Source organism: Columba livia, chromosome 3 (genome assembly GCF_036013475.1).
Source record: "Columba livia isolate bColLiv1 breed racing homer chromosome 3, bColLiv1.pat.W.v2, whole genome shotgun sequence".
NCBI lineage: Eukaryota > Metazoa > Chordata > Aves > Columbiformes > Columbidae > Columba > Columba livia.
Window position 1 is genome coordinate 48,648,051 of NC_088604.1, and position 22,524 is coordinate 48,670,574.

General features: G+C 45.9%; 1 protein-coding gene across 3 annotated transcripts; it reads right to left on the bottom strand.

Annotated features, from left to right (window-relative positions):
* Positions 1-1,881: 1,881 nt before the first annotated feature.
* Positions 1,882-19,141, bottom strand: DDO (D-aspartate oxidase). Of its 3 annotated transcripts, XM_065056656.1 has the most exons (6): positions 18,979-19,141; positions 13,801-14,004; positions 13,495-13,603; positions 12,650-12,832; positions 3,727-3,876; positions 1,882-3,302 (listed from the first exon to the last, which is right to left on the bottom strand). In XM_065056656.1, exons 2-6 carry the CDS (start codon positions 13,970-13,972, stop codon positions 3,299-3,301), a joined length of 618 nt encoding a protein of 205 aa, XP_064912728.1. In that variant the 5' UTR covers positions 13,973-14,004; positions 18,979-19,141; the 3' UTR covers positions 1,882-3,298. The 3 variants fall into 3 exon arrangements, with proteins under 3 accessions (XP_064912728.1, XP_005510317.1, XP_064912727.1); XM_005510260.3 differs by lacking the exons at positions 1,882-3,302; positions 3,727-3,876 and adding an exon at positions 8,286-10,218; XM_065056655.1 differs by lacking the exons at positions 1,882-3,302; positions 3,727-3,876; positions 13,801-14,004 and adding an exon at positions 8,286-10,218 and having other exon boundaries at positions 18,979-19,064.
* Between the last annotated feature and the right edge of the window lie 3,383 nt (positions 19,142-22,524).

Below are 22,524 nucleotides of genomic sequence, written 5' to 3' on the forward strand. Positions count from 1 at the left end.
GTAGATGCCGCAGATTTCTACGGCTCGCTTCATTTCTCCAGGAAAAGTCTTTAAATACATAAAATTCCTCCCACATTTACAAATTTGTCTGTGGTGAGAGCACAGTGCTAAACCTCTGAAATGAAACAGTTTAACATCAATGGGAATTCATGGCTTCAATGCTGTCTTTGCTGCTCATAAATTACATCTTGCCTGGAATTTTGTTGGTAGCAAAATTTCTCCTTTGCAACCATTATTTCATGTTGATCTCTCTTATAGCCATTTTCAGTTCAAACATCTTGCCTACCATCATCCATCTTCTACCTCCACCCACTGTCAAGGCTTCTGTTTTTCTTCTGGCTAGTCAAAATGTCTGCCCAGATCTCTATGCAAAATTAAATCCCAGGAAGGAAAAAGCACCACTGGGAATACCGTGGATTCTTCAAGGGCTGTTAATGGAAGTCAAACATTCCTCCTATAAAATGAGTAAATGAATAAAAATGCTCTTTTTGACTCTGCTTAACAACCCTGCTGGATTTGGTATGAGTCCCTTGCCAAAATCTACAGGACAGACCAAAGGAAGACTTTTTTAGCTCTCCTCCCTCCTACACTCCTGGCTAATGCTTTGAAAACCGGAGTGACGTTGGTCTCTCCACATGAAAACAGAGAGGTTTTGTGCAGAAACTTTCACAAGGTCATTTTAAAAGTGTCTGCCTGAAGAAAAGCACAGTGTGTCCTTCCCTGCAGAAGATGTGTGAGCATCTGATCCTGAGTCCGCAGGAGTCGGAGCTTCAGTCCGGGCCTGTTTTATTTCTTGCCTTGCACATTTAGGGACCAAGGCTCTGCCATAGCCCCGAGGAACAAGGGATTAAATGTTTATAGCTCCCTGAGTGTTTCCTCAGTGCAAGCCTGGTCTCACTCCTGTTGCTTTAAACTGCAGCTGGAAATCCTGGAAGTATTTCTCTGTGCACCAAGCGACAGACCTCCCTGCAGCCTGCACACAACCAGCAGCTCTGCAAGGGAGGTACAGCCCTTACTCCTTCCCCTGCCTTAAATCCCACTGAAAACTCAGAGAAAGAATCTCTTTCTGTCAACTTGTATACAGTCCTAAAATTACATTCACCCTTTTGAAGGCAACTGCGAGGCTGCTGTGTCCCCCGGTGAAAATGAGTTTGACTCCCCTGTTGTAGATGTTAGCAGCAGAGAAGTAAATTGGCCGCATTGGTCTGTTACCCACTTACCGCTGCTGAGAAATACATGTCTGAACAGCTGTCAAGGCTAAAGCTCAGCTGCGTGGATCATTAAAACCACTTCTCAGCTCACCACTGGTAGCTTTGAAGACAACAGCTACAAAAAATATATGTTCATGTAGTCTCCCATTAGCTCTCCTCAAGCTTGTGAGCTATTTAGGCAGCTTAACACAAGATTGATCTTGCAGTTCAGCAGCTCAGCACAAGGCACAGACAGAAGCTCTCTTTTCCCTCCAGCTACGGAGAGATTCAAACACCCCAGCCTGGCTGCGTGCTCTGCATTTGATGGAAGAGATAGTTGATAATGAATGGCCTGGAGATGGGATTATAGATCACGATTTACCTCTGAGTCACACTCTTGTGCATTTGCACACATACATACCTGGAGCTACGCACATACATTCGCTGCAGGAAGGAGAAGGGGAATGAGACAGTCCTTCAGCAGAAAATGCTCTGCAGCTCTCTGCCACTCCTGAGCCTTACCTTTATTTATTTAACCCTAATCTTTGTGCTATCTACAAATGTGACTGTTGCCTCCAGCAGCTGAGTCTCGCTCCTGGAGAGGGACAAGAGTGATTTTATAGTCTGCCTTGTACAGAACTGTGTAATCATTCTGAACAAGCAAAACACTGCCTGGTTTGTAAAGTAAGGGCTGGCAATTTTATTGAGCAGATATTGGCATAAAAATTCAAAATATGTATCGCCATTTTTCAAAAAAGGCGTTCCAGTTTACAGGGATTAATCAGTGATAGCTCATATGCAGTTCATGTACTATTGCACAAAAATTTTTGCAATATTAGTTTGTTGTCTGTATTTCCCCTGTATCTGTACTATAATCCCAAACAGGTGTCCATCTTTGCTTAAAAATTATCTTGAGTTTCTATCACAAACTCCTATTTTCTGTATATTTTAAAGATTACTTTGTTGTTACTCTGGGCTCAGCTTTCTCCTTTTTTCTGGATGCAATCAATTTTACTGACATTTTTATACTTCTGAGCTTGAGGATGAATATCTTTCATTAAAAATGTCATTTGGCAAAGGCATTAATCTATAAGGCTCAGAAGTCTACAAAACACCACAGCTGGAGTAGTAATTATGGCTTTAAGAAGTTATATAAGCCTTTTTATTACATGTTTTTAATGGGTTTACATAGTACAGTACAAATGCCAAAGTATTTATACACGGGATGGTAACAGCACTGGAGTAACTGAGCAGATGTCACAATTTGATCACGGAGAGTGACTTTCATCTGCAAGCACTCGGGGAAAAGGGCTCTCCAAGGAAAGAAGAGATACAGACCAGAGCGTGGGGCTGCTAAGCAGAAGAACAGCAGCAACTTGTTCCAGGCAGCAGTCTCACAAACAAATGAAGACCCACGATTAATGTGCTGTGCGCTTCTTCTACAGCCTGTCTTGCAATGTTCTTTGATACACTGGCATGTGTCTGTACAGTTCTTTAAAAGCAATAGGATAAAATAAATGCTGGGATTGGCTGGCAGCATCCTTGATGGACCTGATGGGTGAAAAGCAGATTTCACAGGACAGGGGCAGTGCAAAAATGTCCTGGACCAGTATGCAGGCTAGTGTAATAATATGCATCCACTTTTAATATAGGTTGCACCCACATCTAAGAAGTGTTCCATCTTTGCAGGACACTTAACTCAGTATCACTGTCTTTATCTGTAACAAAAAGATTGCTTTTTGAATTATTACCAGGTGGTCAGCCAATCCTCTCTTCCAATTAGTTGCATTTTAAGTATCTTTTAAAAAATCCTAACGAGGAGGAGAGAAATAACCTTCCCAAAGCACAGAAGATGCCATGGCTCCCCTGCAGCTGAGCAGCCTGGCCAGGAGCAGACGGTGAGGATAAATGCCTGTGCTCTTCCCGCAGGCTCCTTTCAAGGCAGTTTGCCCTCAATGCCATGTAGAGCAGCATCAGTGATGCAGAGATATCAGTATCAATTCAAAGTGGAATAACCTTCTTAGCGCAGAGTTTGTATATGGGTTAGATGTTACCACAGGGGTCATCCTTCCAGCACGTGTCTTCCCATAGTGTGTCTGTCTCCATTCTCATCTGTGGACACAGAAAGCAGAGGCCAGCCAGACTCTTCGAAGATGCATTGGGAAGGACAAAGCATGTTCGTGAAGATGCAGGGACCCCTGCAGGCATCACTCGGGGAGATGAACACTCGGCCAGGCTAATGCTTGTGGTTGCACCCCAGCTCCTCTCTTGCTCTTAGGGTCCTTGTTATGAGGACGTCCCTTTGCCAGAATGCATTGAATTTCTTCAGGAAGAAGGTAATTTCTCAATACTCTGTCAGGAGGTGAAGTACACGCTCCTGCAGGCGTAAAGACTCTTTGCAGAGCTTGACCCGGTGGCAAGGCTGGAGGCAAAGCTGATGGTTACAGAGGAAAGCTTTCCCTGCCTTCTCCCTGTGGTCCAGTCAGCGTAGCGGAGGTGGCACAGAGCAGGAAGAATGGTCTCAGAGGACACTTACCTCTCCCACAAGGCAAAGCAGAAGCAACTACTCTGAGCTGTAGATGGGTTGATGTCCAAAGCCAGGTGACTGCAGGAACCTCCTGGATGGAGCCGATGGCACTGGTGTAGGGAGGGAGATACCCCAGCGCTGGGACCCGCAGAGCAGCGGCTGGAAGAGGAAAATTATCCCAGTAACTTCTTGCTCCTCCCTCAGGCTTAATGTGAAGGAAAAATGATGATCACTGAAGTACAGTGACGGGAACCTTTAGAAATCGAGGGCTTTTTGTGCAATCTTTGTGCTGAAGTGCTCAGTCTTACGCTGCGAAGACGAACAACAGCAAGATTGCTCTCAGCAACCCAGACAAGAACATTTTAGTGCATAATTATGGAGGAGATGCAAGGGGACAAAAAAAAGAGGGAAAACATCTGTTCGCATGGAGTTTATTGCCGTTCACTTAAGAGACCCATTAAATGCCAGAAAAAGCTATTTATCCTTGTTTGAGGCAATTATCCTGCCGCAAATCTCTACGGCAATTTGCCCCATGATTATTCCTGGAGTGCTGATACTGTGCAGATTCTCTCTGCATAGACCTTGCCCACCTAGGCTTACAGAGGGACTGTTAAAAGCCAACTAGCTAGTGCTTCTCAAGGTCTTTAACTCACGCTTAATTTTGTGAAGAAGTGGTTGTTTCTTGGAGTCTTTTCTGGGCCAGGCTGCAGCCCCAAAGGGACCCTCCATGGGACATCCAGCCCAGGGGGCTCGGGAGGCCAGGGGGTGTGAGGAACTAAGAACACTTGGCTACCCCAGACAGTGGTTTCCCCTCCAGCGTTTTGGTGGGGAAAAAGCTCTGGTGCATGCTGCAACAACAACAGCTTTGTCTGGGATTCTTTATTTTTACTAATAACAGCTTCTGGTGTGCTGCTACCTTCATGTATGTATTTTCTCAATGTCGTTTTTTTAAAGCATTGCCCATGATGTTTTACAGTCCTAACTGATTGACGATTATTTCTTAAGCCCTGCTGCAACTCTCAAGTCCTCCAAGCCGACAGGCACCCACATTTCCATTGAGTTCAGCATCACTGCATTTTGCTCTTTGAGGTGGAGTGTGTGTGTGTGGGGGGGAATTCTTTCACTAACTGCATTATCAAACATCTCCCTCTGGTGGAAAACAAGGAATAAAGCAGGATAAAAATAAAGCCTTGTACGACATACCCATTGATTTGAGATAGTTGTGAAAACAATACAAATCTTGGTCCAAGCCATGATTTTCTAATTACTACATTTATTCCAAATGAATTTGAATGTATCACACTGAAGTTTACCTCAGTATTTGACTGGAAGAGAATTGTAATGAATGCCTATTTTCCTGTATTTTTTCAGAAATTTGGAAAATTTGTTTTAAATATAGGCAAAAGCATATATCAAGACAATATGTCTTTATGGCTTTGTTTCTGTGAGGAAAACAAACAAAATTCCCCATTGCAGGAATCTATTATTTTGTGCCCAAGCTCTAAAATCCATCATACACCCCACCTGCTGTCTGCAGTCGCAAGGATTGATAGAAATGTCTCAAAATATAACAATTCCCTTTCTGTGCCATAATTAGACCTTTAGGTTCCCTGTGAGTGTGGTAGATCAGTTGCCATCTGCCAGGAGTTCCTATCCAATGTAGATCAGAATGTGTGGATAAGAAGGAAATACTCAAGTACGGTCCTGACACACATAAGCTAAGGAATGGCACAAGGATAAAATGCTTTGCACAGGTGACAACTACACCTTTCTTTAAGGGCACCTTTCAGCAGTATGTAAAGTTGTGGAGGCTGCACAAGGTTTAATGACTTCCCACTGTTAAACCTCTCCCATGTGCGAGTGTTTCCCTGACACTTGCTCTGCATTTCCAGATGAAGGTTATGGAACCAGTGCAAGAGCACAGACAGATTTAGGATAAAAACAGAGTTTTGCAAATGCCGTGGCTGCCAGCTCAGCTTCAGCTGGAGCTGGAGAGTTAACACAGACAACATCTTTGCTTCGGCTCCTGGCAAAGCTCTTGGGTGAGGAGTAGAAGCTCAGGGATGGCTGATGAGATATTGCCAGAGACTGGCACCTGAGGCTGAGCAGCTGAAGCAAGAGAGGACTCATCTCAACAGACTTCAGCTGCCAGAAAGCCAAGCAGGCAGTGTCAGTGAGCTGGCTTGCAGGCATCGAAATGTTATGACTCCCCTTTGTGGGCAGGTGTGTAGTTGGCACAGGGCAGCATCATTGTGTATGTATACATATATTTTAGAATACTGAGATTTTCCATGCCTAGGGAGAAAATTGAGGGAAGGATGTGCAATTATTCCCAAAATATTAGGACATATGCTTGGCAAATTGAAAGCTCGTGGAACAAAAAAGGTGAGACTCCCAAGTAGGTGCTCAGCCTTCGCATAGCATGGCCTTAGCAGGGATGAGAGCTTCCGCAAGAAATAGTAGGATTTAAAATGGAATTTCAAGCTAGAGACTGGAAGGAAGCAAGCAGGCAGAGAGGGGCAGGGGTTCATGATGGCATGTCCTTAAAGGTGCCGGTTTGGCATCTTTATAACCACAAGTAAGCAAAAAAAAATTAAACCCCTTTTAACAGGGCACAGGAGCTGGAGCAATAAGGCTGAATGAATGTTTGTTTCTATTTGCTATAAGTCTGAAAATAAGATATGGATCTAAAATGCTTGATTTTTATATAAGGGTATTGAAATAGCAGAGAGTTTCTAGAAGAAAGATAATTACTGGCTCATTGTAATAGCATGATAAAAATTACATGGGAAAGAACTGAAATAGATCCCATCCAAATGAGGAAACTGAAAAGGACGTGAACTCAGTCAAATTAGAAGCAGAAACAGAAAGGCAGGCTAAAGTAGATTTTGAGGACATTACTTGCTAATAGACAAAAAGCTTTCTTCAATCCAGAATGAGCAGGGACCCTGCCGGAGGGTCTTCAGGTGACCCGGATGTGCAGTCAGCAGGCGATCAGGGTGGCAAAGGAGTTTGAGAGAAAACAAACCCTAACACAACAGCTAAACAGATTACTTGTGTCTGTGTTAGGTGTAGAAAAGCTGCAGTGAAATTCCCATGGCAGAGCCATTTGTTAAGGGGATAATGCAGAGAAGCTGCCTCAGACTGGAGACCCGATTAGATGAGGCTTTAGAACAAATAGATGCAACAGATAGTAACAAATTCATGAGAAGCAGATGTTCCTCGCTTGTGGGTTTTTAAGGAACTCTAATGGAAAATTGTTGCACTGTTAGGGCTGGTACATAACCCTTTACTTAAAACAGCCAAAGAAAAAACAGGATGGCATGTGACTGTTCTAAGTGCTGTGAGGGACCTAGAGAAATGCAAACCACTAAATCTGATGCCAGTAGCAGGCAAATGGTAAAAGCCATGATAACAGAATAGTTACAAGGACAGATATGGACTAAGAGTGAAGACTTGGCAGAGCTTTGCACTGAGGAGTGATGTAGCCATGCTTCACCATCCTCTTACAGCTTCAGATGAACCAGTGAGGCTGCAGGGCAGAGCAATGCTCTCAGTATGATCTGCTCTGCTTTTGGAAAGATCTTAATAATGTCTGTCACCAAGGACTCATAAAGATGCTAATCTGGCATGGGATAAGAGGGAAGATCCTCTCATGAGTCAGCAACTGCATATAGAGAGGTGAAGTAAGGATAAATCATCTATTTTTCACAGTGGAGGGAAGTCACCAATTACATTCTTAGAGGGATCTGTGGTGGGGACAGCGCTAATCCACATTCCCATCAGTCAGGCGGCATATGGTGCAGTGGCTAAATCTGCTTGGCCAGGAATTTCTAGAAGTGGCCCTCTCCACTGCTGGTCATGGCCAGAGCCAGGACACCAGGCTGAGGGGCCTTGCAGCTGAATCTATTTTGACATTTATATCAACCAGAGAAGTTTTAGAAGTAAGTGAAAAGAAACTGTGCTACCCTGCATAGCAGAAGTGCACAACCAGAGATGTGGTTTCTCATTGGGGTATGAACACCCCATCAGCATTAGTAGTGTTTCTTGGTTCAGGATAAGCTATGCTGTTTGTTACTTTTGAAGATTAAAATTGAGGTTAAGAAAAAATAGCCTATTCTCATATTCTCATGTTCTTTTTTTCAGTTTGTTTATTTGTTTTTCTTTTTGGTTTGGTTTTTTTTTTTTTTTTTTGTTCCATGTTAGCTGAAGACAAGGCTGCAGTTTGATAAGCCCTATGTCAACACTGCTGCCAAAAGCAGCAACTCCACCTTCTTGTACCGCTGGAAAGGACAAATGATGGGGGGGATGCAAAATTAGCCACCAGAGCTGAGGAGAAGAGGGCAAGGCTGCTGAAGGCAAGGCTGTCTTAGGCTGATCCCAGGTGCTAACTGACCTGTGGTTTAATTTGGTGGGGTTTTTTTTGACAGCTATCCCTTGTGAAGGATGACTGTCCTCACCCCTGCCTAGGAACAGCGAGAGCTGGTGGCCGTGTGTGAATGTGGCTTTTCTTGGGCCACCCCAAATGAAAGAAAACCCCTTTTTTATAAAAGGAAACACTACACAAGTGACCTTTGCTCCGTTATTAAGAACTTTATTTAGCAGTTCATTTTAATCTTGTGAGTTGTTGAAGGATTTTGATTTGTTTTGTTACTGTAAGGACAAAAAAACCCTAGAAAAAAGTGGATGCTAACACTCTTGAACAAGCCATTTACAATCTAACGAGTGGTGTAATCACTGACAGTCAGACCTGTACTTTGACAGCAAACTCCAGTTTTGTGGAGTGACTTATCTTCAGCCATATCAGATGGCTTGAGCTGCTGAGGTGAGCATAAAGCCCAGCTCAGACTCTGCCATGGAGTGAGGGTCTGGGCTGTGGTGGCTCAGCTTCTTTACAACAGAGGAGCTCACTCATGTCCTGCTATGGACAAATTTGTCTTTAGAGTGTTTATGTAGTCTTAAATAGCTCTTTCTATTTTATGTAACTGAAGCTGGTGTTATGATCCCTGCTAGTTTGTCACCAATTTATTCATATCAGCTGTTGCAAGGAAAGCAGCCAGTGCTGATGTGAAGCGGATAAGAGAACCTTTCATGCCCAAGCCCACCCTGAAAACCCTCTTCTGTAGAACACAGGCCATGTCAATGCTGCTATTGGGGGGAAGGGAAACATCTGTGTCTGAGGGGCTTGGAGGAAAAAAAGTATTTGCAAACAAATGTGAGAAAAGACGTACAAACCTGTAGCTTATATGTGGCAACTTCCTCTCACAGAAACTTTGTGTTAAGTTCCCTGGGGTGTAATATGAGCCGATTCAGGGATCACTGTCACAGATCTGCTCTTAAAATCACACTTGCCTGGTGTGTTGCCTAACATTGCCTAACATTGCTTTCTGTAAGAGCTGACCTGGAGCACTGGAATGCAGCATTGTGTGGGGTTTTCTTTTCCTTATAGATCATGTAAAAAATTGTGAAGTTTGTTAGCAAAATGGCAGGAGAAAGGGCAATACTAGGCTAGATTTTGTTCAAGAGGAGATAAATAGTTTCTGCTGAATCTGAACCTAGTGCATCCGATATCCTTTAGATGCAGATGAAGAAATGTTAAATTGATATTATTTATATTATACTGCAGCAATCTGATCCCTGTTATTTGAAGAATATTTACATATTTTGCCTTCTCCTTAACATGAGGCTAGGAGAAATGCCCAGGGCAGAAACAATGCCAGATGGATGAGGAGGACAGCTGGACTAATACTTGGATCAACCCAGCATACCTTTCCAAGGTGGCACCTGGAAGCCAGGTGAGATACCACCAAGCATCTGCAATGGCCAAGCTGTTGTTTTAGGTTCCTTCTATGCAGTAATGGAATAAAAGTCCAAAGCTGCTACTAGGAGATGCAATACTAACCTATCATAAATGGAAAAGGAAGCTGTGGGATTCAAAGTTTGGCTCTTGATGAGGAGCCTTGCAGGGCTGCAATGCACTCTCCCACCAAGCGGGCAGCCTCTTTGGCTGTGCCCCTGTGCACTGAGAAGCCACCTGCCCCATGCCCATAGTTGTGGACCACGGGAAGCTTAACTCCTCCTCGGCTCAAGACCTGTCTCTCCAGTCTCACGCACCACCTGGATGGCCTCAGGCCCACCTTCACCTCGATATCCTGAGCTCCCCACAGTGATGGCTCAAGGGAGCAACATCTTTCAAAGATGTCTTTGGTAGTGTCAGGATCAGGGGAGAGACTCCATTTCTCCTTTTCCCTGGTTCCCCCTAGGGTTACACTGTATATCCCCGGATAGATGTAAGTTAAGCCATCCCCATCCCGGATGAAGTTTTTCACCCAGGGAGCATGAACCTTGAGTACTTGTCCCCTAACAGGTAAGAGCTTCTCATCCCCCACCAGCTGGTGGGCTCCAATGCCCGAGCAGTTGACGATGATGTTATACTCGCTGTGTAGCTCCCACAAGTCTGCAACTTTTCTGGTGTACATCTGGACACCATTTGCTTTCAACCTGCAAAAAGACTCCAGAAGTGAGGCAGAAAAGAAACCCCTAACCCCCCATGCAATCATTATGCACATTAAGTAAATGAGATAGATTGCCTTTAACGCACTGATCAAAAACAAACAACAGATGGGACAAAAAACAAAGAGAATGCCATGGAGTTTCCATTTGTGGTTTGTCTGATTTGATCTCATCAAAGTTATTTTTAGCTTGTTTGGGCTGGAAAAGATATAGCAAGTTGATCAATATTAGAGAAGGGTATGGCATAAGGACCTAGGCAGACAGTCATGTCCTCATGGTCTCATTGATTCATTTATATAACAGTACCAACCTTCAACAGCTCGAGCAAGCTGAAAAATGTCAGATTTATTCACCAACTTACTTCTGCTAGTGATAGTGCTGTTGTACTATACCCCTTTTAATGTGCCTGTTACATGCCATCATGTTCATTCCCAACTCACTTCCCTGAGACCAGGAGCCACTAAGTCATCTAGTGCCATATGTGAAGCCCTGGAGTACCTAAGACATCCCTGCAGGCTGGGCTGATGTGGCACAAGACCCCCAGGAGACCCACACACTTCCAGAGCAGCAGCCAGGCGTCACCCAGGACAAGTCAGAGCACTATACATCCATGTCTGATCTTCAGCAAAATTCACCCATTCTTGAGGTTCATCTTCAAGCTCAATTTCTAGCCAAATCCCACACTGAACTTGCCTGAAGCTTGAAGCCCTTCCCCATGGAAAATCATTGGCATGAGATGTAGTCACTGCTTCCTGTCAGCTGGATCCAGTGGCTAGGGATCTTTACTGGAGGTTTTAGTGTGAGCAAGTCAGGAGACAGGTCTGTGATGACAATGGATTAAGTGGGAAATCCTATCCTTTGCAATACTCTGGCAGCTGGCTAAGTGATCAGCCCCACCATAAAGGCAGCAGTTTCCCACAAAGCAGGGAGTGAGCTGAGGATCCAAGGCACACCTGATGCCCTGGGGGCTGAGGTTAGGGTGCAGCAGGATGCTGAGCCTGGCTGGGAAAAACAGGGAAGGTCTGGTGCAGCAGCTCTGGCTGGGCAACTTGCTGGGAGTGCTCATAAGGGTTGCAATTGGGACTCTGCCATCATGCCATTAAAAAAACACCAATAAAAAACTGTTCAAGACTCCTGAATTCAGGCAAGCAAGTAGGAAAAAAAATCCTGAAGTCCATTTTTGGACCAGCAAGGTGGGCACAAAAACTATTTTCCTTGTAGATTGCCAAGAGAATGGTCTATAAATACTGATCAGGTCACTGGGGGTTTGAGAATTAGTTACATGTTTTAATATGCTCTCATTTCTCATCACCAGAGAAAATAGAAAGAAAAGGAGCTTGATCATCTTATTAGACTACATCCTTTGAGAAATAAGGAAGGAGAGAGCAGAAATCACGTGGCAGATGCTAAGTGGGTTTCCAATCCAGTTAGGCAATGAAACATGACAGAGCATGTGCATCAAGGAGACAGCACAGACCTCACGTGGCACTGGTGCCACTGGAGTACTCCCAGCCTGGCTGCCTGCTAGAGCAAGAAATGTTTTTTCACGTTTTGCAGCGAGATGAAAGGCATCCGACCAACTGGCTGAGCTGGCAATTTGTACCACAGTGTCAGTACATGTCTCTTTACTTAACCTCAAATCAACTTGCAGCCTATCCCTTTCTCTCAACTGGAGACAGCTACTTGCTCACTTCAGGGGTACTTAAATGGATTAACTGCACATCCCAGGTGTCAGAACCTTTTTTATATCGGCATCCTGACTCTCCTATGGCTCTCTGAAATCCACATATTTTGGAAAACTTGGAAATTGCCCAATTTTTGAACTTTCATGTCAATCCAGATATGAATTCTGAAGCCACAACTCCTCGGAGTGAGTGCATCACCCACCTTGTGCAGGCAAATGTTTCCAAAAGATTTGTTACAAGATGATGCTATTTGACCTTTTCTGACCTGACCAGGTTAGGAAATGTCTCCAGTTGCTGACCAAATTTGAGATTAATCAGCCCAGCTAATTCTTAAGTGCAAAGTGTTCACAAACAAGACATCTTCCCAGACATGCATTTTCTCCCAGGGGTTGGATATATCTTCAAGAACAGAGGGATATATTGGGGAAGTTTGGCAAATGAGTCTTTCAAGGTCTGGCTGGCCAAGCATGGCTCCTGTGGCTATGTCGGTGCTGTGCCCAGAGATGATGCCCCTCTAAGCCCCCCCTCCAACCACAGTGTTAGAAACTGAACATTGCATAGATGGAGCTATTCACATTTTCTCCTCCACAAGGAAGAGCTTGCTGCATTTTTCCTAGTGGAAAACAGCCCTTTTCCAGTTTCGTTCAAAACTAAGGCTCTCAAGGAGTCCCCAGCTCCCCGCAGTCCCTCTGCCTGGGCTCCTCTCTGCATGCCCTGCCTGCAACCAAACCAACCTTTTCTCCAGCCACAGCAGATAGGGTGGACATTCACATTTCAGTGTCGTAAAGGCCTGACCAAACTGGTGCTGTGGAAACTTTTGTAGTTCTGCTTCAGACATTGGTCGAAATCCCAGGACGACATCCGACCAGAAAGGCAGCTCTTCCTTGGGAGTGGGAGTGTTTTTAAAGATCTGCCACCTAAAAGGACACAAAGAAAAAGCTGCAGAGCTTAGCTGCTTTTGCTGGGCCGTGTTACATGTCATGGCAATCTTAGCACAAACCCAGGAGCTCAAGAACCTGTACCTGCTCATCAGTGCCGCTCTGCAAGCTTAACAGCAAAGGGGAACATTGCTGTCTGCTGCTGCGACACCCACCTTGGCAAATAGGCAGAGGGCTGCTGCAGCCAAGCCTGCAGGTGACACACTGGGGGAAACAAACTGCAGAGAGTTTCCCCAGCTATAAAACAGCTGTCTAAACCACCTCCAATGCACACCCACACCCGCCAACCTAACTGCATCCCTCTACCAAGCTGCTGAAGCTGGGGGATCCTGCAGTCCCATCCCTATGAAGACCACCCTTGCTGCAAGCAACTGGTGGATGACAGTGTGGAAAACATCAGTTATTAAAAGACATTCAGTGCTAGCCAGTCTTGATTGGTTTCTCTGTACACACCTGTGCATTAATTTTGCTTGAAAATACATCATATCTGGGCAGGTGCAATGCAGTTTCTTGGGAATATGTTCATAAGAGCTACTCCACGAAGGGAATATGCTTTAACTCCAGCAAGGAAACCAACCTCTCTGCCTCCTCCTGCACAAAGCACACACATACCAAAGGCTGCCCTAGGGGCCCGTTCTTACCCAGAGACCAGGTGAACACCAGCCTCTGATGCCTCATTCGAGTTGCTGAGGGCGAAAAGGTAAGTGAAGGTCTCTTTGAACCACTGCTTCTGCACGTGGATTGGTGTGCCTGCAGGGAAACAAAATAAAACATGCGGTGAGGAATAACGCAAAGAAGAGAAGAGTACAAACCAGTGTCAAGGAGATGGGACAGATGGAGAATGCACGACACAGCACTTTTCCTCCTGAACCTCTGTGCATGGCTGCACACCCGGGCACGCAGCCGCATGCGGTGCCACGGGCAACACTCCGCCGGGTTGCACGCACCTGGGTAGGTGTGGGGGATGAGTATCCCTGCTGCCACATTGCTTGTTGTGTTTGGGCTGAACTGGTCTGAAAGGACCGTCACAGAGCAGCTGGGGCAAGTCTCCACGATGCACAGTGCTGTGGACAGGCCGACAACTCCGGCGCCAATCACTGCGACCTTGGGTGCTGCCATGTCCAGGGTGCAGAGCCGGAGCAGAGAGGCACCTACATGCATTTGGAAATAACATATCCCGTGTCACCAATATCCCTGCTGGACACCCTCATCAGGCTATGAAATACCCACACAAGATGTAATGTAGCCCCCCAGGGCAGCTAATTGAAGGCTAACTGCTGCACACACAGAACCAGGACTGAGGTAAGGATTAAAAAAAAATCCTCATAGCCTTTGGTATGACAACTAATTTTTGAAAAGTGTTTCAACAGCTACTACCCCATCCTCAGCACAAGAGCGAAGGGTGAGAGAGTAATCTGTATGTACAAGCACTGGTGTTCAGGCTGCAGCAATCTGGGGCAAGGTTTTTTAAATAAAACCTGAGGGAGCAAATTACCCATCAGGTTTTCCATCGTGTCGGGGCAAAAGTGGTTTTGGAGCTCTGGGGAAATCGGCTTTTAGGCCCCATGAGCAAAAAGGTTGTCTGAACATTAGGATCTCCAGCAACGAAGTCTGTCACTGCCCGGGCAGTTGAAGCAAATCACACAGGAGACAAACTGGTTTTGCAGAGCAAAGGGTCCAGGGCAATGTGGAAGACATTTTTCTTAACGTGCACCTTAGTTCCCCTGCTGTGCAGGGCTCCCCCTCTGATCCTGAGGACTGGGTTACCTGCTTAGCTCTGTCCTAGAAAACATGAATTTTAGCTATTAAACACAATGCTTAGCTTCACAGGGTACAGCCTGGCTGTTCACACTCCCACATCCAAAAATTGTTTGGGCCGCAATGCCTTGGTGGGAAAAGAGCGGGAAGAGAAGCTACCTGTATCCTGGAGGATTTTGTGCCCCTAGTAGCCTGAGGTCCCAAATCTATCCTTGGCCCCTGTACCTGCCAGCATGACCCACTGCCTTGGACAGATTTGTGGGCATCTGAGGCTGACAAGGTCTCCAGGCAGCCCATGGTGGTCCCCAGGAGTCAGCCAGCCTCACTGCCCCAAGAGCCTCTATATTTGCCTCTCTCTGCCTTGCTTTATAACCAGCTTTATGTCATGGAGCAGCTCCAAGTCCACTCCTCAGCATCTTCAAGGGCTGATTGCCACCCCAGGAAGCACAGCAGCTCTTTTTTCCCTTGTCCTGGCCAAGTTTTGGAGCTTGGCACATGCCCTGGTGAGTGGCATGCAGATCCTGGTTGATAATCACCTGCTGCCCATCCCAGTGAGGTGCCACACCAGTGGAGGCACAAAGCACAACTGAACCATGCAACTCTATGCACCCTGCAAACTCCGCAAAGCCAGGAACTAAATACAATGGAAGTACACGTCTCTTTACTTAACCTCAAATCAACTTGCAGCCTATCACTTTCTCTCAAGCAGAGACGGCTACTTGCTCACTTCAGGCGTACTTAAATGGATTAACTGCACATCCCAGGTGTTCCAAAAGAGCCTTAGAGGCGTTAAGTCCTTCAGCAGACTGGGAACAGGTGAGCTGGGGTGCACCTGTTGGCTCAGGCACTCTTTCAAGGGGCTGGTGCCAAAAGCTATGCAGGGATGTGAGGGGAGAATCTCCTTTGCCCACAGCTCTTCCATTTTCCTGGAGTATCCACCGATACTCACTCTTGGAAAGGATGCTGAGTGATATGCACCTTTGGTCTTGCTGCCTTACGGTCTTGCTTCCTCCTACAGGACTCGCTCTTTCTTAACTTCCAGACTCATTAATTGCTTTCTGAGAACCTGTTTTGGAAAGCAGTGCCTGCAGTTGTAAGGATGGGCTGATTTCCCATCTTTCTGTGGCTTTTGGCATCTTTGATGTAAGCTTAGGCAAGACAGGCTGTGTGGAACTATGACAGGTCAGGTTTATTTATGAGATACTTGCTCATAACTCTTCACACAGCTTCTCACTTACCCCTGAGGTTTTACTACTTAAAATTTGATGTCTCTCCTATGTAGGAAGGGAGAGAGGAGGAGGCACTGTTGCCTAACATTACATTCCTTCTGCATCGCAGCTGAAGGTTGCTACAATCCCTCTTCTTCCTTAAGTTTCTTCCTGTTAATTATTACATCTTGTTTCACAAGTTGACTACAAAAGTGCCCACACAGCAGGGACACAGGGGGAAAGACGAACCCTGAACCAGAACCACTGGCCTGCATCACTGCCACCCACAAACTCAATCTGAAAAAAACACTAATTGGAATGGGATCTGCACCCCTCAGCTCTACCATCGCCCCAGGCTGCCTCAGCCACCTGCACCAGGAACACCTGTGGAGGGTCAGAGCATGGACAACATCTGCTTCCCTACCATAGTCTCCACAATATTGTGTACTGGTAATTTTTATTTAAAAAAAAAAGTATCAAGAAATTAGAGGCATTTTAATAATGCTGAAATTATTTTTGTTAGGAAAATTGGTTCTGAGAAAGGTCTCTAAACACATTTTTATTACTAAATGTTCTGGCAGCTGTAGAAATTGTGTGTGGCTGTCAGCAAAACCAGTGAGACTCCCATGGATGACCACAATCCTGTCAGAACACATGGACCAGTTACATTATGCTTCTGCCAGAGATGTGATCTCAGTTGCCCCTCACCACTCTCATTCACTGAAGCCCTTGGACCACGACGGAGATTGAATTTCCTGACTGACCTCTCCGCCACCAGGGATGAAAGGGGAGCTGTGTCATGGCAGAGGTTCAGGTTTCACAAGTTTTCCTAATTCGGATGGGACTTTTGCAGATGAACTCGTTTGACATCAACTGATCCCAATGCTGCAAAACCCACTGAGGGGGGAAAGCAGCTGCTAGTGGTGCTGGCTTCTGTGGGAACAGCTCAGAAGGCCACGATGAGCACCCATCAAACATGCCTTTTTTTCTAGCACTTGCTGCTGCAATCCAGGAGCACATCAAGCCTGAATGTGCTAATGTGCCAAAAATTAACCGGGTGCAAAGCAGAGGCAACACCTACTTGTATAAGCGAGTGCAGCTCGGGCTTTGCAGAGCCCCTGAGCCTGCTACAAGCCCACCTGACCCCCCAGCGCAGACCGTCTTGGCTGGGAGCCCTGCATCTTGCTCGAGGGCATAGGAGGAGAACTATTTTTATCTGTTGTGGCAGGCCAGCTTAGTGCCAGCAGGGAAGGGATGACACTTCTCATGGCCTCAAACTGCCTTGTGCTGGGGTTTTGCAAAAATCAGCATTTAAAAGGCAAATCAGCTGCAGTAACTGTTGGGAAGGGAAGGGCATCAGGTGCTGTTTAGCTCTCTGTCCTTTCTTGTGTCAGAAGAACAGGACAGAAGCCAGACAGAGCCACCTGGAGCTGTAATTCCCCAGCAAAGAGGATGCTGTCTGATGTAGGCTCCATGCCCTTGCCACCCTTCTGCTCCTCCCAGGCCAGAATGAGTTATTTTTAAAATACTAAGCTATTTTGTGATGTGACCTGATCTCCCAGCTCCCACAGCTGAGGAGACAATGTCAGCCTCAATTGGTGCAAGGGGGTCTAAACTGCAGGTTTAATTAGACCCACTCCTTACTCTTTCTTGCCTCACATAGTTGTGTACCACCACTAACCCTCAGTCTTGACATCATTCTAGCAGTGGATAAAGTCACTAGTACAAGTAAATACACTGATCCCCAGTGGACATGTGCACAGCAACACGCACACCCACTGGCAGCTGTAGCTGCCTGCAGTCCCTCCAGGCTGTGACAGCCTCTGGCAAACCAGCATCCCTCAGCTGGCAGAGCTGCACACATGCTATTGCTTTGGCATTTTTGCATTACAGGCAGGGCCCCTTGCCCTGCCCTTTTTCCCCTATGGCCCAACTCCATGAGTGTGTTTTCCTGACCAGCTGGCTGCTCTTAGCTTGTGTTGCAACCCGGTTGACCTGCCAAACTAAGCATGTTTACATGCCCAACTGAACAGTTCCAAATGCCCAACTGAACTGTTGACCAGAAAACAGATCAACAGGAAGTAACTAAAGAACACCAAAACGTGTTACAATTGAAGTCCTGTGGGGTTTTTTTATGCTAACTCACCACATCTAAGTGCTGAAAGATATTTTTTTTTTATTGCCTGAAGCCTGTGGTACCAGGGAGCAAAGGCTCCAGCTGTTCTGGACTCCCACAGAAGCTCCTTGTCCACAGGAGCGGCTGCACTGGCCTGTCTGTACCTGACTGGAGTGCTGTCGCCTTTTTTTTTCAGACCATTCTTTTGATTATTCAAGTACTTCCCCAGCTTTCAGGTATGCCCCATGTTGCTTCCCTCCAACTGACCCCAGAGCGGGGTTTTGCCAGGTTCTTTGCTAAAGGTAGTTACAGATGCTCCTGAAGCTTGATCCCTTCCTAGGGGTTTGCTGAGGAGGGGGCCCTGATTTTGGCCTTTTGACTCTGGCTTGTTCCCTTTTCTATCACTTGGGCTGCTCTGGCCTTCAGGACCTGCCACAGGAGGAAGGAGAGGATGCTCTCTCTTCACTGAACACGGGACACTTGAGGCTGCTTGGGACCTACTCAGCCTTTCTGCTGGGTGCACATCCAGCACCACTGCCAGACAGCAGGTGTCTGAGCCACCTGCACTGAGACCTGAGGCTACTAGGGGGGCCTTAGCCCCTCTTCCAGATAGCTCTTCACATATGCATGCACAGGCAATACTTCTTGAAGTGAAGCAGTTTATACCCACCCTATAAGCTACCAATAACAGCAACCTCCATCAGCAACACGCCCAGCAACACCCTTGCTTTACTCCAAAATGTGAGAGATCTGCGCTGCTCGTTCCCCTGGATGTGGGCGTTGCCTCTCTGTGCGGGGACGGGTTGGGAAGCGGGAAGGGGCTGAGATCTGCCACGGCAGCAGGGACTTCACAACCCTGCGGCTGCACCGGCTGCACCAGCCGCGCCAGTCCCTGCGCCAGTCCCTGCGCCGTCCCTGCGCGGCCGCCTCCACGACTGGCCCGAACCCCTCCCCACAGGAGCTTAAAGAGCTGGTTTGTGCCCAGTGGAAAGTCCCCGGGGCAGCGCTAGGTCCCAAAACCAGGCGGGGAGAGACGGCAATACCTGGTGAGGAGGAAGAATCGCCCTCCCGGGAAGCGCGGAGAAGCGGAGCGGGAGAGGACGGAGCGCGAGAGGACGGAGCGCGTTGCCGAGGCGGGGCTGTGAGGCCGGGCAGGGGGTGCTGGCAGCTCCCCTTCCCCGGGGCCGCTCCCGGGGTGCCGGCGCCGCGTCCCTCCGCTAATGAAGGAGCTGTTTGTGCCCGGGCAAAGGTTACCCCCGGCGCTGGCTCCTCTCCCGGGGAGCCCGGCAGTCCCACGGTGCTGCTACCAGAGCTGTGTCCTTCTCCACCTGCCCATAACTTTTTTCCTTGGTAATTTCCCCAGCGTGCTCAAGAGGAGGCTCACGGGGCCCCACTGCCCCGAGTAGAATATATTGCCTTTTTTCTTCTCTTACAAGCAATTAATTATGTTCTGAATGTTTCTGAAGTTGCCTTGAGATTGCCATAGTACTTAAGGAATCGGGCTAGCAGTCAGGATGGCAATAACATAGCGTGTCCATGGGCCTGGACGTTTTGGGCATCCCAGGTGAATGAAGAATGGTTCCCCGCTACACTGCAAATGCCTGATAAGCACAGCCAGGCAGGACTGTTCACATTAATCTTTCTCAGTAGAAAACCACAAAGTTTGTCAAAAAAAACCTGTCTGCAGGCTCCCAAGGATGAAATTGCATACCAGGGGATTTGCCATTCCAGGACATTTTGGCTAATATTTGACTGCTTGAGCATTTGTCCCTGAGCAGGCTCAGCAGGACAGTGTTCGCAGCCCATTTCCCTCCAGCACTGTTAAACGGCATTTGCCATGGATCTTCTTAACAGGTGCCTTTTCTTTGTAGCCATTTAAATACAGACCAGCAGCCATCTGAAGGGCATCTGCACATACAGCAACAGTGTGCACGGCACACAAATGGCTGTTCTCGCCTCCCAATCTAGCAATGGTCTTAAGTAATAAAACTAAAGCCGTGATATATTACACATATGCAATCACTGACCTTTTTACCTACATAATTTTTAGGGTTTTTCTCCTTTAACAGTGGAAGGAACAAGAAAGAATTCTGCCAAAATTATAGTATAGCTTGATTTTTCTGAATGTTTCAAGAAGATATGAAAACAGGGTGTTGAATAAGACAGGGAAGGCAGAGGAATGGAGAAGGTTTGCTTGCTTAGAAGTTGTTGGTGGGCTTGGTGTATTGATTGTAAAATGTGCACTATTTTAAATAATTGCGGGATATCTGCGATAGCTTTTGAGAGGGGTCTTTCAGATATGGAAATCTCTCGTCCTTCAAATATGAACAGAGTTCACGGTGCCAGCTAAGAGGAATTCTCCTCCTGAGATTCTACTTCTCATTGCTTAGGACTTCACCCAATGAGAATGATTTGGGTTGAAATTTTCTGTGTCGGATGTTCATGCAATGCTGGATGTTTCAGGGAATTCCTAGCATGCCTTTTCCTGAGAATGAGATTCAGAAAATTGCATGCTGTTTTGGGATACCAAATCTTACAGTAATTTCATTGAGAAACTCTTACTCCTTCATAAGATAAAGTATTTTGAAAGAGTGAACAAACTGTGCTTTGCCATAATTGAAGATGAAGAAAGAGCTTTGTCCTCTCTTGCTATGTCATCTAGATGTGTGACTTCCCACAGCTAGTGTTTGTTTATCCATGCAGACATCTATATGGGGAATAAATTTCAACTCTTTCATGCTGCCATTGTTTCTCTTGCCCCTGCTCTTCACTAAAATGAATGGCGCAATACAGAGACTCTGATCCATGTCATGGAGCCCTGATTAACCAAAGATCAGACATCCTCTATTTAGGCCTTCAAGATATGAAAAGTTTTTTGCTACAGATGGTGGTGCTTTCTCATGAAAGGTGGGGAAAAGAACAAGAAGGGACAAGAAGCTCTGCATCACAGCCCAGCTGCTGAAGACCTTCTGGAGGTTTGTGTATATGTTATTCTGTGTATTGTGCAAAGTATGTCATTTTGAACCGGCAAATTGACTACATGCTATTCCAAGTACAACAGTCACGTGTTTGTGTTTTGAGAACACTCCTGACAAACTCTGTAATAGTGACTGCTGTATCCTTTGACTGAGTGCAAGTCGTGATTTGGGCACTCAGGAAAAGTGCACCAGGCTTCTGACACAGAACAGACACAATCCTGATCGTACCTGCAGCTGTTTCTGAACAATGACTGGCAGTGGCATCCCAGCACACCATCCACTCAGCTCCAGCAGTCTTTAAGAGGTGTTACCCCTTACTTTACAATTCCCTTTGCTTTGTGCACTCTCCTGTAAAGAGCAGTAGCAGTAAGCAGCAATGACCTCTGTGAACACAGCAGTGCTGACTTGTTTCTGATCTCATGAATGGCATGGATCACTTCTCTGCCACTTCTTTAACCAGTTCAAAGATCAAGTCAAGCATCAATGCCCATGGCAAGTTACCATTTTAGAGAAAAGGTTAAGCTGCTTCTCATTCTACTGTTTCCCCATGGGATTTACTTACTTCTGGAGGGATTCGCTCAATATGAGAAAGGTTCCAGCAATACTGACATTCCTGTTGAAAAGCTTTGTTAAAATATTTACCCAAAGATTGCCCATTTATCCCTGATTCTTTTCCTATGTTCCTGATCACCTCAGTCAAAACTGCTTTTCATTCTCATCACTGGCAGTGAGGCTGTGGAGAGAATCTTCACATGGATCACCTCATGGTGCTGTTTTTGTCTTGTTCCTGTGCAAGTCAGTTCATCTCTGCACAGAACACTATGAGGCAACATTAATCATTAGATGCTTGTGAGCGCTCCATGGTTGGATCCTACTCGTCTGCAACAAACACCTGAGCAGTATCCACGCCTGTGTGTGTTAGATAGGAATGCAGAGAGAGGAGACTTGTCACCAAATGAGATATTCCTCATTACTTCTGATTTGTCATAAACCTAGGTTACTAATGTATTTGAAAGAACTAGTTCTGTATGCAAACTACTCTGCAATAATTTTTATATGCCAGTTTTATTTTAAAAAGGATACTTCCCCATTTGAGGTATATACTTTTTAGGCATGATTTTTCTCTGCCTGATTGAACTCAGTGCTCTTGAAATCGGTGTATCAGTGGTTCAAATTTCTGAACTTTAGCAAACAAATATTTGAACCATTGACTGTGGTTACTTTCATGGAGAAACCTAAATCATCTGGCGAGGACACATAAAGCCATTAAAACATGAATAATGAAGCCGAATGATGGATGTAACTTGATTAGAAAACAAGATTAATAAAATAGGTCTAGAAAATTTAGTGATTTGCATTAATTAGAGATTTAAGGGAAATGGAGAATAAATACATTCCTGAGAAGGGCTAAGAGGACCAGTCACAAAGAACAGTACTGTAGATTGCTGTAATTCTGATTTTTCTTGCACTATCTGCTCACTCCAATTCCTGAATGAAGAAGTTACAGTTAGTTTTCACATACACTGAACAGCAACTGGTTACAAGTTTTACAGTCTTGTCATTATTCTCTTTTTTATCAATTCATACCCATTCTACAGTACCTGCAGCTTT